At 38.5% G+C, this 18,892-nt stretch overlaps 1 protein-coding gene across 4 annotated transcripts in view; it reads right to left on the reverse strand.

Annotated features, from left to right (window-relative positions):
- The window catches only part of LOC131693958 (neurexin-4), a 67,033-nt gene that overhangs the window by 13,412 nt on the left and 34,729 nt on the right, over positions 1–18,892 (reverse strand). For 2 of the 4 annotated variants that reach the window (XM_058982260.1, XM_058982258.1), the window contains exons 3-6: positions 15,315–15,511; positions 2,079–2,220; positions 1,647–2,017; positions 1,066–1,586 (exon numbers count right to left, since the gene is read on the reverse strand). In XM_058982260.1, the coding sequence (XP_058838243.1) occupies positions 1,066–1,586; positions 1,647–2,017; positions 2,079–2,220; positions 15,315–15,511 (1,231 nt within the window). Of the gene's footprint in view, positions 1–1,065; positions 1,587–1,646; positions 2,018–2,078; positions 2,221–15,314; positions 15,512–16,109; positions 16,307–18,892 lie in introns of all 4 variants that reach the window. The other 2 variants (XM_058982261.1, XM_058982259.1) reach the window with 1 other exon arrangement.

Raw genomic sequence — 18,892 nt, forward strand, 5'->3', positions numbered from 1 at the left:
ACCGCGGTTGGGCTCCGACGATTTCACGATATTGTAAAATCCCTGTCCGCATCGCGACTAGTTTAAGGCGACATCAACCTTTACGGTGCATGTACGGCATAGGGTTGCCTTTATGATAACCGGCCTTTGCGACAATTTCAATACACTATTTTGAATACGGGTGAAATGACACGGATTCCTTCTTAAAATCTCACAGGCTAATCTTTTGTCTTCTGCTGGTAGGAGTCAAGCTTAGGTAGAGTTACCACGAATCACTCATGTATACTATCTCTCGGCAAAGAGAGACTTGTCCTTCTTTACCATGAGGACCGGCAAAAAAGAAGTCACCTACGATCACCAATAGAAGATTGACGACGAGCATCAAAAATTATCTTTCACTCATATTTCCGATGTTAACTAAACCTCTATATAATTTAATCCGATCCTGATGTACATGTGAAACAAAACAATATCGTTTTATCGTTTTGTGGTATACCTCAACAATTAAACTAAATTTCAAAATGCTGAAAAACCACTTTTTTGAGATTTTCCTATTAGATAACGTAGCATATCTAACATAGTTAATCCCAAAATACGTTGTCATAAGATAGAACGACAACGACGATATTTGAATTCCAGCTGGCATTCTTGCATAAATAACCGAGTCGACAATGTAGGGTATGAGGCAGTATAAATAAAATAATGAGCAAATTTTGAACTTTTGACTTGAAGAATAATTGTAGTTGATAGTCGATAGTGTGCTTATTGAAATTCATACAAATCTCCTCACCCTTTATCTTCTTTTTATCTTGATGCATTAAAATCAAACCATCTTTGGTTAGCAGGCTTTGGTTGCTGTGGCAGACAATCAAGCTTCAGTTTTTGGAAGGAAATAGATGAGAGCAGACGCAAAAGCTCTGGTCACGACACACAAGTCTACCGTTTGAAGTAATTCCATAAACTAAATTTTGCTTCATACGCCTTGTACAACTTGAAGTTTGATGATTCTTTTTCCCGATAAACTGACAAACGTAATAATACTAATTGGAAACCCCAACATCATAAAACACACAGAACCCAACTCACTTGATTGTCTCCATCGGTCGTTCATCGATACTGAGCACCAGGTTGTTCTTTTTAATAGCCAACATCAGCGTATGCCAGTTGCCATCGTTGAACTGCTCGTCATAGTCGTCCAAAATCGTCGGCAGAGCACTCGGTTCGTTCGTAGTTTTCAAAGCAACCTTCACTTTACCAAATTCTAGGTAAACCTTAACCGAGCCTTGCAAAAAGTCGTGGTGCAACATCATACCCTTCTCCTCGTACGTTCGGAAGGCAAAACTCACATTCAACTGTTGGACACTGTAGTATCCCTTCAGCCGGGCATGGGAGCCACGTGTCAGGAAAGTCACTGGGCTTATCGGTGGTTCCGGACAGTTGTAGGTGACGTGCATTTTGTTATACCGCAAATGGTCACCAACCTCGAAGGCATACTTCATCTCCCGGAAGAAATTAGTTGCATTAACGTACAGGTTCTCGATGCAACCAGTAAAATTCTGATGCACGATCAGACCTTCCTGCATGTTGGGAACACCACCGACGTAGAACTAGAATAGAAAACAACCAAAATTATTTTGAACTGTTTTTTCAATGAAAACCAAACTCACCGCCCGATTAAGATTCAGCTTGTCGAACTCTCCCTTGATCCTCTTTTCTACAATGACTCTATCCACGCTGAACATAATATCCCTTCGATTTCTCGATATGACAACGTCGTGCCAAATATTATCATCCAATAAACTGCCCACCGAAAGCGACGTCATTATTCGTGATCCCAAATCCAGATTCAACACCATCCGGTTACTCTTGATCTGCAGCGCATAGTAATCACCTTGCGTTCCCCGAGAGTACAACAGAATGCCATTTGCAACGGCAGTCTTAAAACGGAATCGAATAGTTTCACGCGTCGCCGCTATCGGATCCCGTAGTAGATCATACCGGATTAGCCCGGTTCCATTGAGGTAGATGTTGTCGGATTCTGCGAGATAATTGAAATGATAAATCTGATTCAAACTGAATAGCTGATCCGTAACACTTACCATAGTGACATCCGTACAGTTCAACACGTAACGAGATACGGTTCTGCCATCGCGTCGGATTGATACGGATCCATTGTGCAATGATTGGCACTTCGAACGAGTTGTGACGGGGTGAGTCGCCGTCCTTGTTGCCTTTGAAGAGCTTCAAAGTAATGGAACTGTTAGTTTAGTTTTTTTTGAGTTGTTCGCGGTAGCTCCTGCTGGAGACAGCACATAACGCAACGAACCTAGAGGGGATACTTTGGTTCAACGCAGATATTCAAGTTTGTGACTTTACTACTTTGGTTAGAGTTAACGGTAACTCACTATTAATTTGTGAAAGTTAAAGCACAATAGTATTAGTAGGCATGCTGTTAGTGATGAATACCTGTAGCATTAGCATAACATCCCAGTGAATAATGATTATATCTATAATTATTAGCTGGTTCAGTCTCAGTACAGCCATTTCTCACCAGGACTACTGGATAGACTTCATGAGGCGCTTACAGACAATTTGCAGTGATTGTCTGTAAGCGGCCAAACCAGGTGCAAAAAAAACTCAATTCGTCGCTCATCAAATCGCTTTGAACTTCTACCAAAATTAGTGTTTCTCAAGACTTGCGATAAATTTCACCTAGAGTAGCGAATTAAGCGAGTGCTTGGTATACACTTTAAATGAAACATCATACAAATTTTATTCTCATGAGTCCACAACCGAGAAACCGTATAAGGATGTCTCGGAAAGATTTTGGAAGATCTAAGCTTCTACGCTACTTACGAAACAATTGGCATACACTATGTTTCACTCATTCCAATCGCAGTGAGTGTAGGCCCTTTAAAAATCTTTGAACAAGCGCGCATAAAGTTTTTTTCAAGTGCACTATACTACCCATGATCGCACAGTTATCCCGTTTTCTATGGGATTTCCTATCTTTATGGATCTTTATGGACTATATGGATGCGATCATAGATAGTATACTGCCCATAAAAGCATGAGTTCCATATGAATTTTTGACGAAACTGAATTATCTGTTGGATTCTATTCTGTATCACCACTGAATCGCAATGCACTAAAAACATTACCAGGTTTATTTAGAAAATATCGAAAAAAAACCAAAACATGGTTGTCCCATTAATAAAGCTCAATGAAAATGTAAATCTTGACCCCGTTTTTCTAGGCTTGCTGTTTTTCAATATGAGACTCTTATGCTTTAATGGTCAGTATATGCAATGGAAATTAAAAATTATAATTTATGGATGTGTCGATCAGATATATCAAACATTTCACATTGATGCATATATGAGGACGCATATTAAATACCTATAGACTATTGCTGAACATTTTCGTAAATATGCGAGATATCCCGCAACCAATATACTTGTACAGGAAAAACACCTGAAAAGTTTTTTGAATATTTATAAACAAATCAATCACTACCATATTTGAAATCATTCGGCCACTTTTTCGCCGATTTTGAAATCCTGTTTGTCGGACCAAACATGAATATTTCTGTCATATGCCACAAAAAATTACATCAAATTAGACTATCTGTGAACAATGTAATCTCATGTAAAATAATGTTGACACATGGTAAATCGATTGCTTTGTACGCAGCGCACGTGGGTTTGAGTCTCGATCCCGCACATAGGGTTAGAAATTTTTCATAAGAGATTCTTCTAACCCAAAGAGGCGAATGATCTTAAGGTTAAAACCTCTATAATCGAAATAAAAAAAATGTTGACACACTTTGCGACCGATTTCGGTTTCCTTGCATTCGGATGACGCAGGCCCGCGTGCAGAAAATTCTCAGGTGGAGGATTTGATTTTTCTACGATTCTTATAAAAGAAAGATATAGAAACCCACAAACTTTGAAGATTTTTGTCGAGGCCTGAAGGGCCGAGTATTCTGTACCATTCGACTCAGCTCAACAAATTGAGTAAATGTCTGTTATCGAGAAGGAATTTTCAACAGACACCGCTGCCTGCTGATTCGTTATAGTGTCGGATTGGTTTGTAGCAGTTAAGGGGGGGTAAAGGTTCCAGCGTAAAAAACAGTTTTTTTGTCAATTTTTTTAGAAAGATGGATAAAGCGAATTGATCGAAACTTTTATACATTATACTATACATCATTTCAATAACATTCTGTAATTTTCTCACAAAAATTTTGCATACACTTTCTACGTAAAAAATACCTAACCCCTACGTTCAGTTTTTGGGATAATTTTTCAATTAAGGGAACTTTTTACTCATAAAAAGGCGAAATTTTTCTTGAAAAACAGCGATATCGCCATTTTATTAGTAAAAACCCCCTTAATTGAAAAAAAATATCTCAAAAACTCAACATAGGGGTGAGGTTTTTTTACATAAAATGTGTATGCAAAGTTTGAAATAAATCGATCAAGTAGTTTTTGAATGGCAGTTAATACCGCAAATCGTGTTTTTCCAGGGACGTTCCACAAAAAGCTTCATCACCAAGTCGCTTGTACATATTTTTGCATAAAAAATTACAGAATTTTATTAAAATGATGTAGTATAATGTACAAAAGTTTCGATCAATTCGCTTCACCCATCTTTCTAAAAAAAATTGACAAGGAACTGCCTTAAGCTACCAACTAAACCTAAACCTTTAATATCTAGCAATCCTCATCCATCCGGGGCAAATGTTGGGTACTACTTCACTAAGGATTGTGCTCTTGTGTGTTAATCGTTCATGTTTTTCCCTTGCTGCTTTTTATTGCTTGCTCCCCACCCTTCGCGGTATATCTGACCTGCTCAGGTCTACTGCAAATAATGTCCGTGCTTTTCCAAAGAAGACGCGACTATTATTTTTCGTCGCAGCAAGATTGCTATTCGGCGCCCGATTTGTCGCAATGTATTTCTTATGGGATGAATGACACTTTAATAAAAGGTGGTGCAATTATGTGTAAAACCTTATTGTAAATAAAACATACGAAAACCTGAAACTTTAGAAGCACAGTTATCAGTCAGTTTTATTGACAAATTAAGTTAAAGTAAATAATTAGCAAGCATTAAACTTGGACAATACATATTATTCAACGTTTTTCAGCATTCATTATCATATGCGCCAATTGAATTCGTCGCCTCAAAATGATTGAATGGCTCGTTTCCATTGAAACGTACACTATCATCACCTGTTGAGACACATTCGGAGGTATCGATCATATTCATTTACATCTCTTTACAACCACTTTCGAAGGGTTACTTATCCTTCTTAGCGCTACTCGCTCCTATTTATAAGCTAGCTGGTGCTGAGAGTTCCTCGGTGGCGGTATTTCTTCCGATACAGATGCTCATTTTCGCGAACCATTTAGCTGTCAGCCACTCCGACAGAGAGATAGTCAGCGGTGCAATTTCTACAGGCTACGATATTCCGATTTTCTCCGACTTCGTATTTTTCCTCTTTAGTTCCCGCTTACCGACTTTACTGTGAAACTGGTCTACTCACAACTGTTGCTAATATCGAAACTTGTCGAAGCGTGAACCGATCCAGAGAAGCCAACCAACTTGACTTGCATCCCTTTCCAGCCACTCTCGCAAGGTTTCTTCGTTGGTTTCTACAACTACTAATTTCTAGAGTGACTGAACTCAAAAGACATCTAATGTGTCAAAACGGCTCGCAGTATAATTTTTTTCCTGAACAAGAAGTTTATAAACTTTTAAAAGTAATGGGAGGGGTTTTAACCCCCAAAACCCTCCCCTTACGACCTGGGACGAAGAATAAACATCTAAATTGATGAGTAACAGAGATTTCAACTGAACGATATATCTCGTATTTTAAAACATGACAATAAAACACAGACTGGTTATATTGGCAGGCATAGCTTACCCTTCAAAAAAATAATCAGATAAGTTTTAAATAATTCGCAAACAACCAGGGCGGTTCAGCCATTTATCGGTCTGCAAGGTGACTTTTAATTATAATAATTATCTTCCAGATAAAGCTCACGCCTTTGTGAGGTAATGATACGGAGACATCATCATCATAATTCTAGAAGTTAAGCGATGTTTAGCTCCCGTTGTACTGAACAATATGTTTTAATACCTGCACTATTTGGTCGTAATGAAATTTCAATGATCTTGTATTAAATTTCAACGTATCCACATTCTGATTGGTTCCCATTATTCACAGGATGGCGCGTAATAAAACTGGCCTAAGTTACGTCTGTAATTGGTTTGCTCTTATATTTTTATCTATAAAAGAACGAACACCGATTTAGCGGTCGTGAATTGCTTCGAATAGACCGATTTAATTTTTTTTAGTGATCGGAAAAGACAGTAGTCGGCAAAACTCGAAGTTTACAGAAAAGTAAGGACTAAGGAGCCTTGGACTTGGTTTCACTGCCATTCTAGCTTTGATTTTTTGTTGATAATAGAGTTTCTTGCATTTACCATCTCTTGAAGTCAGCGAAATCACACCGCGGGCACAAGATCTCTAAATTAAAGATGGTTCTGCACACAAAAAATATTTTTTCCGATGTTAGACATATCGTTCCGAGGCTTTTACAAACAATAAACTTGCTTTTTTTGATAAAAAAAAAATTGAGAATAAGACCATAAGAGTTTGAGCATTCAATTTCACTTTGGCGGGTTTCTCGAATCTTTTGAAAAAAAAAATGTTCGAGTACCGGTACTTTACACGGGTGAAATGACTCGGATCCCGGTTCCTTGGTGCGGTTTGATTGCTTGTAGAATCCCCGAATTTCACGTAGCGACCACCTGCCAATCGTAATTACTATTGCTAACGGTTCAAGGGAACCGAATACAATCAATGTTTCGTATAACTTCACACGAAAAATTGATTGGAAATGCTAGGCGTTCGCGATATCCGATAAAATCGAGTGCACACAAGTGCTTCTTCCGGAGAAAGAGTGCGGGTTCTTGGCTGGCTTGATTCTCGGCGCCGCGATTTAAGCTCAGAGTCAACGTGTAGCAGACGTGAACTCGCGCTGACGCACTCCGCGCTCATGGTGGCACAAAGACTGCTTAGACGTGTACGCGGAGAAGGCCGCCGAATGAAGAATTTTCCAGTGCCAAGAAACGTACTTACTGGTGCAGGTTCGTTGACGGATTAACCAGAAAAATATCGATAGGCAGTGTTTGGAGACCGGCCCAGCGTATTGGAAACCGAAACAGTACTAACGAGCGTAGAATATTCAAAACGTTCGATATTCGATTTCGCCAAGAAGGTTTGTCCGGGTTACACCCCAGAAACAGAAGATCCACCGTGCCGCGTCCCCTCACGATATCGCGAACAAAACACCTTTTTCAATGGTGGAGTTCTCAGTTGCTTTCTTATCATTTCACAATAATGTCCCAGGACCAGAAAAAAACAAATGTTGAATTATTAATTGAGGGTAACATTGCCCCTCATGACTGCAAACGTGAACGTCATCGCCATCCAAAAACCAGGAATACCAGTCTCCGACCACAACTCATATCGACCGATTGCCATGCTGTCCCGTATCCGGAAGTTGTTTGAGAAAAAACGATCTTGTTTTGCCTCGACAATCGGGTCGAAGAAAATGGCTTACTGTCAGATACACATTTTGGCTGCCGCAAAGACCAAGGGACAAACGATTGCCTTGCGTTGCTCTCTACAGAAATCCAAATGGCCTATGCTAACAAAGAGCAAATGGCATAATATTTTTCGATATGAAGGGTGCAACGTTTTGTCAGAAAAGGTCCACCAGCATGGTCTTTCGCCGATTTTAAATAACTTTTTGCTAAACCTGTTGTCTGAAAATCGCATGCATTTTTCGCACAGCTACATGGGTTTTCCCCAGGGCTTAGCCCCCTTCTTTACTATTTTTTCGTGAATGACATTGACGAATGTCTTGTCAATTCCTGCACGTTAAGACAGCTAGCAGATAACGGTGTGGTCTCAATTACAGGTCCCAAATCTGTCGATTTGCAAAGACCGTTACAAGTAGACAATTTGTCTACTTGGGCCCTCCAGCTAGCTATCGAATTCTTCACGGAGAATACTGAGCTAGTCGTATTTTCACGGAAGCGCGAACCAGCGTAACTACAGCTTCAATTAATGGGCACAACAACTGCTTAGGTTTTTACATTCAAATATCACGGAGTATGGATCGACTCTAAAGATATTTGAGGATGTCACATTAGGTATCTGAAACAGAAGTGTCAACAAAGGATTAATTTTCTCCATACAATAACCGCGATATCTGCACTTGTGGCGACGATTATCACAATATCGAACATATTGTCTTGGAATGCGCCGAGCATTGTTCTGCCAGATCTTAACTATTGGATTCCCTTTGGACCCGACTAAGATCACCCAATTTCCCAGTTCGGGATGTACTGGCAAGCCGCGATCTCCATTATATGTCCCTCGTTGTCTACGAAGGACATAAAAACCTAAAACCATCAATATACTGAATTAAATGCCCCTTTCATTTTTTTCTTATCGTTCTCAGATGTGCACTTCTTCGTCTGTACCGTATACGAACGATGGTTTGATTCGACTTTAAGGTGACACGAAACATCTCTGTCGTATGACTCAACAAACACGAAACCTGCAGCATGAAAATCACACGCACAACTCGGTGTGTTGCCGATCCACATCTGATTCGTACTACGAAATCGAAACCCATCCCTGAGTAAATTTCTAGTCCCTAGGAGTTCTAGGAGTGTCTGGTCCAATTTTGAGCCAAATCGATCAAATCTAGCTAGCGGAGCAACTTTCTTGGAGAATACGAGTAGATTTTTTGACAATCCATATAAAGAAAGCCCACTTGTTCACATATTCGCCAATAAGTGGCCCTTTATGCATTTAAAGATCACTGAAGTTAGAATTTTGAATAATTTATTTTTTCTTAATGGATCTAGAATCACCCGGAGAAGTTATAAAATTTCTAACCAAGTATTTCGAAGTTAGTTTCGTATAGGGCTTAACAACGCATTTCCAAAACTAATTTGTTTTGCGGAAAATGGTCGAGCTTAGCTGAATGAAGCATTCGGTAAAATTTTAGTAAATAACTTACGTCATATTTTGGGTCCAAAAATTTTTAGTTCTGAACGAAACAACTTTCGCCAGTAAGGTCAGTAAGATGATGTATCTTAGGTTCACATTAATAGAACCCCGGAGGACTGGAAACATGTTGCCTTGTTCGATCGATCGAACTTCGTTCTTTGAACTGATGCTTCACTATCAACATTAACTATTCTACAAAACTTGAGTATTGATTCTGTATTTTATGATCTTCAGGCATCACACTTATCATTGATATAAATAAATAGTATGTATCACTCCGAAAATGGAATCACACAAATTCACATGAAAGGTCATTTCACTCCTACAATTTCTCCGGATAAATATGGCGAAATATTTTACACTACACCGGAGTCAAAGCTTATGAGTGTATCAGCTATAAAACCTTTCATAGTTCATAAAAATCAACTGGGCTATCTTACAGATAGTGCTTGTTTCATATCGGTTCCACTGATTTGATAGTGGCGCCATCTCCATACGGTTACCATGAACAACGAAACGAAATATTTTAGAGTAAAAAGCATATTTCGTTACGTGTGTTATGAACGCCGTTAAGGGTGGCGTCTGATGTAGTTGTCCCCGGGCTGAGACAAATTGACATCCCCGTGTGATCATCATCATCATCAAAGATTCATGTCCGCCACACTGAATGGAATTTTTCGTTTGTTTGCCTCATGATTCATTCGTTCGCCGCAGCGCGTTCTTTCAGATAGTTTCAATCGCGACCTGAATTTGAAGTTGTTATGCTGGCTCTAAGAGGGAATATCGAACAAAATTTTTAGCTATCGTTGATGTTTTTGTGATTAGGGGTCTTCAGGTGAGTTTCATGAAGTTTGATTACACCTATAAATCGGCCAGCACCTTCATTTTTCTTAAGGGGGTAATACCATTTCTAGAAACATTTTTGAAGTAGAATACTTCTAAAGTTTCAATATGGGGGTCCCTTTTCAAAAATTTCTGCTGAGATATTTTCCCAGTCTTCAAATGCGACTAACTTCCGTTGTACTGATCGAAATCGCTATATTTTTGCACTATCTGATCGGAAATATGTTCACTTATATTTTATTTGATTCCGTAAAATGTACATCTATTATAGACAACGAAAATAATGTAATTTGTAAAGGTTGTAAATATCGGCAGCGAGCGTTGTTAGGACTGCCTCTTTTTTATCAAATGAACTTCGTCAGTTATAAAAACGGCACATAAGAGAAAATTCGTCAGTTTGCTTTGAGTAAAAATTTCTGAAGTGCCCCCCCCCCCCATTTTTCACAAAGTGGTGAATTTTGCAAAACATATTTTAATGTTATTGTTTAGGTACCCCTAAACAACTTCCTGAAATATTTTTTCGTGATTCGAAATGTTTATAATAGTTTTAGTTAATTGAAAATATATACACCTTTTTATTATAATATTTTTACAGCCAAAGTTTTATTTCGAATTGCACCAAACTTCACTGGTGGTTTAACAAATGTTTAGTCTTGAAAATATCAAAAAAGGTTTAACAAATGTTATCTATTTCTACTACTTTTTAAACAATTTTTCCATAAAAGGCAGTTTTAAATGGTTTCTTCACGCGATATTCATTCCGTTTAAGTTGTAAAATGTTGCATATATTATCAGCTTTGAATTCCAAGAAAAAAAATTTGAGCAAGCATAAGGTTTTTAAAATATTTGATTTTTTGTGTTACCCGGCATGCGAAAAACAACACGCGAGCGAAAGAGTCGCTGGTCGCCACGGCACGCTTGGACCAACATTGCACTAGCGAACCTGCCGTACTTTCCGCGACACGTTTAGACAAGTGTAAAAGTTGGCATTGATGAGTTTCGGTTGACAAATTCAATCAATCATTTTTAGGTGGTGCTATTATACTGGATACATACACACTGTTTATTACTTCATCGTTTTCGATTGTTGAAATAAGTTAGCTCTGTGGTTGATAGGTCACCCGGAAGAGTTCTGTAATTTCTTGCATAAAATAAAAAAACATAAGCAATGTGCGAGGGAAAATCTTTCCGTTGATACGCACAAATTAAAATAAATAAAATTTGGATTGCAAACATACAATTTAATTGATATTTACATATGCGAAATAAATGGTTTTACTCCACGTGAACAAGAACAGATCTTCAATGAAGCGATAAATAAACTATCGCGTATAGAGCTAGTTTGTACTGATTATACATTTTACATTATACGGTTTGTACAATTATAATAAAATTACAATGATTTGATTGGACGAAGAGTTATTTTAAAAATATTGATTCTCTACTTTGCACTGTGAAATTCAAGCTTCTCAGCAAAAAAAACTTGTCCTGGAAATGAAATAACAATTGATGAAAGTAAATTAGATGGTAAATTTTCGGATGACACAGGATGTATTACAAATGTTGTTTTCAAAAATATATAATGAATAAACTGTTATATTAAAAACACTGGGTATTATCGATAAGACTATCGCAACGAAACTCATTCTCTAACTTTGCATTTGATGTAGTCAGACTCGCTCATGCGATGTTGGTCCAAGCGTGCCGTGGCGACCAGCGACTGTTTCGCTCGCGCGTTGTTTTTCACATGCCGCGTAACACAAAAAATCAAATATTTTAAAAACCTTATGTTCGCTCAAAATTTTTTTTTCTTGGAATTCAAAGCTGATAATATATGCAACATTTTACAACTTAAACGGAATGAATATCGCGTGAAGAAACCATTTAAAACTGCATTTTATTGGAAAAATTGTTTAAAAAATGGTAGAAATTGTTAACATTTGTTAATCATTTTTTTGACATTTTCAAGACTAAATATTTGTTAAACCACCAGTGAAGTTTGGTGCAATTCGAAATTAAACTTTGGCTGTAAAGAATATTGTAATAAAAAGGTGAATAAATTTTCAATTAACTAACACTAATATAAATATTTCGAATCACGACAAAATATTTCATGAAGAGGTTTAGGGGTACCTAAACAATAAAATTAAAACATGTTTTGCAAAATTCACCACTTTGTGGAAAATGGGGGGGGGGGGGCACTCAGAAATTTTTACTCTTTCTGGCCTCGTAGTAGCTGCTACGTTTTGTGTCAGCTCAAACTCTTGGGTTGGAATATATTTAATGACTGCCGCCAGGCATCATTCCACCCAATGATGCAGAGGCGTGGCGTGCATACAATGATCAGCGCACATCGCAGAAAAAACAGAACGCTCTTTTTCGGAGTTCAATATGCGGATTGCAAGTGTGCGCGTGCGAAGGGGTGGTTGAGTGCGAAAGACCCCGCTCTCTTGCTCATTAAATTATGCGTGACGGGCTCAGATAAATTCATCATTAAATGATTTTGGTTAATTTTCTTTTGGCAAGCGGTAGTATGATTGACGATGACGATTTTAATAGCATTGGTTGTTGTGTTGTGTGAAGGAGATGATGTTGGCTTATTGGATACTGATATATGTTTCTGCCGTTGATTTGATACTAGGGGCAAACTGGGATAACTTTTTACATATCATCTATGTATATGCTGTTATAAACACAGTTTAATTGTATAACTGCTGCATGTATGACGGGATTTACAGACATGTCGGAGTTCTACAGACTTTTGATAGCAAGAAATCTACAGACTTTTAAAAGAGTAATAGTATTTAGCAAAATTATACTAGAATAACTGTATTCGACTACGAGTGATTCCTTCATTAATAGTATTCTAATTTCAATCTATTTTTAAATTAATATCGCTGCCTGGCACTACATTCGTTGTGGGTTATTATCATACGTGGCAATTGCAGGGTTATTGCGAAAACTCCACGCTAAGAAACCTGCTTGGTGAAGGTTTGAACATATTATGTATAGGGTATTCGTCTTAACTCTCTAATGCTGACATTCCACGCGCAAATGCCCTTCTGCTGACTCTTAACTGTAAAGTAAGTACAATTTACAGTAAGTCCAAAAACTATTTGTTATCCGATTTGGCCCTTAATTGACTTTAATTGTACATGCCATACTTTAAAGTGGCCTATTTCTAAAAATATTCAGCAAGTGAATGCATTTTGATCCCACTACACATATGTGTAATGAAATATTCAATAATCAGGGCCGGTGGGTAATATGAGTAGTAAAGGTAGTACTATCCAAGGTGCTTAGAGTTATAAGGTGATTCGTCTTTGGTGAGGAGTGAATTAAGCATGCAGCAAGCTGCGGAGTAGAAAAATGACGGCGAACAACTTTGTTTACATACTGAAATCCAAGCAAACATGCATGGGGATGTAGTAAACAATGTTGTTAGCTGTCGTTTCTAGAACCAACATGGCTGATCGGCGATTTCGAGGATCGTATCACCTGAGAATAAAAGCTCCTTGGTACTATCCACTTGAAAATAATCGAGTTGGTAATTACCCACTCGAAACTTTGGAACAAACCTAACATTTGAATTTAGCAACGCATGTGTCTCGGGTGCACGTTTGAAATTTTTAAGGTATGATCAAGATTCCATTTACACAAACGCGTTGCGAGTGATTTATGTGAATGTAATGCAAGCGTATGTAGAGGTATATGGGATAAAATACACCCCTAAGAAAATATAATCAGAACTTAGCTAAAGACCATCAATTGGGAGAGTTTAATTAATGATATCATTTAGCCAACATGTCACTCTGAAATCACAATCGCTTTGCAAAATATTCAGGAACATGAAAAATATTCAATTTTTCAAATTATTATAAATTGCTCTTTGAAAAATGGGCAGGCCAAAACACACCTGTGCAGGGGTAAAATGCACCACAACAACGGGGCACAATACATCATAATAAATATCGAAATAGCTGATTTTAATGCAGATGGTAGCAAAAATTGCAGCATTCGAATTAACAGCCTATGTGTATTCTACTTCACATCGGTTATGTCTCTGACATTACCTACCCATCTTTTTTTATTCAACATTTTAAAAATATGTTTCTTTTGCAACCTTGTGTAACGGTTAAGTTGGAGTAACTGAATTAAGGGTACTATTTATATGTTTGTGCGAGCGATATATTGGTAGGGGTTCCTTAAAAGCAGTTTTTGGTTGTTTCTTTCAACAATGAATTCATATAATTTTGGTTTGTTCTTGAAAGATTAAAGCATCAATTCGTTGAAATTTTCATTTTTATCCCAAGATTGACATCACTACAAATCAATGCGTTCACTAAAAGTAGTGCCTGAAACTTTAAAGAATAAACCGAAGCAAATAATACTTAGATACATATCGCCCGTTTAAATACATAGATAAATAGACTCATATTCCTATATGTCACTGTGTTAGGTCCGTTAGTTTGTGGATACACCTTATTAATAATCTATACCTGACGCAAATGATCATTTAATGACATTCCGAGGTGACAAAAAAAAACATTTTATCTACGTATCCTCCGCCATCGAGTGCGGCATCTCACCTGCAATTTCGATGCAGCATCTCTCCCAATTGTATTGGAGAGATGCCGCACGACGACATTTTCCTCTGAAATTATGGACCGTGCTCATAATTACAATGCCTTCTAAAAGGTCCCAGCTGTTCAACCGATACATGATTTACCAAAAAAATCGATTTAAAAAAAACTAAATTTTAATGTAGCACTGAAAAACTTTCGGCACTCCGTGATGCAACTGGACGCACATAATCATTAATAGAATTTTCGTGGGTTAATAAATAAGGATTATTTTACAACTCCTGTGTTGTAATTCTTCGAAAGGCAAACTCACAATACCGTATTACCGTATAAAAGTGACCCAATATACGAGATATAGAAAGTGCGGCATCTCTCCCGAAATTACCCTATGCTTCAAAATGTAAAATATAGCACCTTCTGTTGGTTTCGGTAAATTCAAGCAAAAATAGGCAACTGAGTTTGAGATTTCGCGCCACGTTCGCAACCTTCCGCTTTATCATCCTAATTATAGTTATCTTTAGGGCATAAATCTTTTCCCCAGCATTTTTCGTTTTCTTGTCATTGGAAAGGAAATTTCGGCAACATTGTTTATATCCATGAAAATATGAAAAAAAAAATATTACCAACATCGAGAATTTGTTACTCCATAAACTTATTAGTCATTCAGATTAGTCACATTGACACGAAATCTAAGTCTAACACAAATATGTAAACACAAACGAACCGTCGTGCTCATCTTCGCAAGTACTTCCAGAGATAGTTAACGACACATGTAAGCTATTTTTTTAACTGTTGTTGTTGTTGTTATAATTTACCTGCTCCTCGCCGCTGCTTTCGGTGAACGACCGCCACATTTCACCGTCATCCGAATACTGCACAATGTACTCGGTGACGCACTCGTTGGTCGAGGCCCTGCCGGCGGTCGCAATCTTGCGCACCATCTTCCGCCCACCCAGGTCCATGGTGAGAAAATGGAAGTAGTTATTCTCGACCGGTGTCCAGGCCGAACGAGCTAATCCCGGGGATGTTTTTTTTTGTTAGTTTCGATTTCATGTTTTTTTTTGTTTTGAGGTGATGGTGAATTTGATGGGTTTATTAGTGGTGAGTTCAAATGTCATCGCATTATCGATTTGTGTATCGATGTTGATTTTTTTGGGTGTGTTCCCGGTTGCATTAGGAAATTCAATGGAGAGAAAAATTATATTATATTAGTATCACACCGGTTTGCGTATCATCTGCAATCTTACAAGCTAAATGATAGATCAAAACTCAACTAAAATTAAATGTTTAAACTAATAAAACTAAGCTGTCACCAGTGCTGTGTAACCATCACCACTTGACTATGTGATGCTGCAAAAAGGTAATGGATTAGAGATACACATTGTTATGCAAAACTGAGCAGGGAAAAGACGAATCACCGGAACCCAAAAATGACTTTGTTATGCATACAGAAGGGATTCTGAAAAGAACATCAATGTGAAAGGAAGCATCTCAATTGTGCACTATTTACACGATTCTCCCGGACGGTTCATTCGCGAGCTGTCCCCAAACTAGCAGGCCGAGCTGTTCGTTGTTTGATGCTTCAAAAAACCGGAAGCACATTTGTTTACCTTGGTGTTGCCACCGGGTTCCTTGTAGTCGATATAATCCAACCCGTTGAAACCGTAGCTGATACTGAACTCGGTGACGTACTCGTTACTGTGCGGACGGCCCTGAAGTGTGATTCGGGTGACATTCCGCACAATGCCCAAATCTATGAGAAGCTGCTGCTCAAAATCTGAATGCTGTGCTGTCCAAGCGCTGCCACCTTCATTGCGTTTGAGTTATGGAAAAATTCGAAAAGAAACAATCGGTTAAATCTACAAGACAAAGCGCCCTTCCTACGGTGATTGGACGCTGGAAAAAGAACAAACTTCCTCTAAGAAATTCACGACACTAATTTGGTGAATAACAGCACGATTAGCCCCACGCGAAATTTTAAGGATCCTAATGAAAACGAGCCATCCCGAAAACATTGCGGTTAACAAAAAAATGTGTTCACTCGACCAAGATCTAGATAAGGGAAACAAGGTAAAACCTGCAGCGAACAAGGATCTCCGTAGGAGCCAACCACTCCTTGGTAGGTTCTTACGTTTTCTCCTACCAAGATTCCCATAACAATGCGTCCTTCATTCTTGTCATGGGACAGACAGAGTTTATGAAGCAATAATAATAAACTCTGTACCCATTTTGTGCCCAGGAAACGACCCCGTAGAAAAGTGCACTCGAACACGAAGGGGAATCGTAGCACATTGTTTTCCGACCTGCCAGAGAGAGAGAGAGGATCGACATTCATACATACAGTCACAGGAAAGGATAACAAATCACACTCTCAAACGTATCGATCTCAAGCATCCCTGTCGAGAACAAGAGGCCCTTTTTGTGAAGCGTATCGTCATGCAAGCTACCGTATCTGATTGTGGTACCCATTCAAATAAAGACACACCCCTCTGTCTTGACATTCAACAATAATTGATATAGGAATGCTTTTGAATGATTAATAATTTATTTTACCGTCAATGTGTTTCCCAGACAGATAAATAAATTAACCGATATCGGGTGCTTTTTGTGAAAACAAATTAGATATTCTTTTAAAGGCCAATTATGACAATTCATAAACGATTTCCGGCCATCTGAAGAGAACAACCCGATTCCAATTTATTCAAAATCGTTCTGACAAAAGCCTGGTAATTATGTCCTTTATCGACTAAATAAAGCCCTAAAAACCAACGGCATCCTACGATTACTGCACTATTCATTCAGCGTTACGCACCATAAATTTCAACATCTGTTTGATTTTCCTTGTTTTAGCTTTTGCCCGTTACGCAAATAGTATACGGTTGGCACCCAGCTCAGGATCACTATATTGATTGACGGGAATGGCGAAACTGCGGCGCCGACATGGCTTACATAGCAAGCGTTGGACAATTATGAAATTCGCATGGCAGCGTGGTCTTTCAAAAATTTTGTGACTCATAATCGGAAGGTGCTATAACGGAATTGTCAATATGAATGATAATGTTAATTTTTTTGGCGTAGGACTGTGTTTTATCTCTCTTCTAACATAAATCGACCAATCGACTCAATTTGACTATTTTTATGAGCATATTGACAAAACTATTCACGGATTAAATAATAATAGAACCTAAAATTCCAAATCCGGTTTCATCGAAGTACGATTCGCACGAAGTCAAGTGAAAGATGCGTTCTGGTCATCAAACTGAGTTGCAGACCGAGAAAGTAGCGTGTAGCCCATTACACTTCCGGAAGCAACGTGTTTTTGACAGTACATAGGATATAGAAAGGATCTTCCATACTGGATACCGGTGAGACCGTTGCATATACCATTTCCAAATATTTTAAATATCATGGCAATATGGCCAGTATTGTTTAGGTTTATTACCTTCACCAACAGGCCCCTTGGCCCCAATGGTGGTTGCTTAAACTAATTACATTTTAAAAATGCCAATATTTTCGCTTTTATCGCATTCCGCGTCCGGTTGAAGTCAAAGGCCGTCGCCACACTGTTAAAAATTCGCTGGAGTCCGGTAACAGCGCTCTGGTAACCATAGTTGGTTCTCCTGAACGGAACTTGCAGAAGAGAGTTATTACGTAGAGCTCGAACGCGGGTTTGAAGATCCAGACGTCCGAGGATTGTAGGGCAATCCACTCTGGCAGAGAGTAAGTCCGAGACGAACAAGGCTCGAGAGCAGTCCCTCCGAATGCTGAGTGTATCGAGGTGTATTAGCTGGCATAGGTTTTCATAGCTCGGCAGCTGAAATCTTTTTCGCCATGGGATATGCCGAAGGGCGAAGCGTATGAACCGGCGTTGGACAGCCTCGATTCTGTAAATCCCGTTCTGGTAGTACGGATTCCAAACAGCAGAACAATATTCTAACGTTGAGCGGACTAACGCGCAGAGGGCCGTTAAGTATGCAACAACTAGGCTATTTAACGGAAGGATCTTGCTTTAAAAGCATATTATGTTAATAGATTGGCTATTGCCCGAGCTTGACGCCCGTCTTGACTGTCTTGACAACATTTGGTTCAAAAAAAAAAACGGTACGAGCCACACAACAAGTAGTGTAACTATGAAATTATTACGTGAGAAATTCGGTGAACGTTTAATGTCTTTCCGTAGAACTGTCAATTGGCCACCTAGATCCTGCGACAAACTTTTTTCTATGGGACTATGCGAAGTCTATGTGGATAAGCTTGCAACAACTGAAGCATTGGAAACCAACATTACTTGAGTAATTAACCAGATACAACTTGAAATGCTTGAAGGCGTCATAAAAAATTGGTCCACCGCAAGCGCTGCTATAGCCACCATTTAGAAGAAATTGTTTCAACC

Source organism: Topomyia yanbarensis, chromosome 3, assembly GCF_030247195.1.
Source record: "Topomyia yanbarensis strain Yona2022 chromosome 3, ASM3024719v1, whole genome shotgun sequence".
Classification (NCBI taxonomy): domain Eukaryota; kingdom Metazoa; phylum Arthropoda; class Insecta; order Diptera; family Culicidae; genus Topomyia; species Topomyia yanbarensis.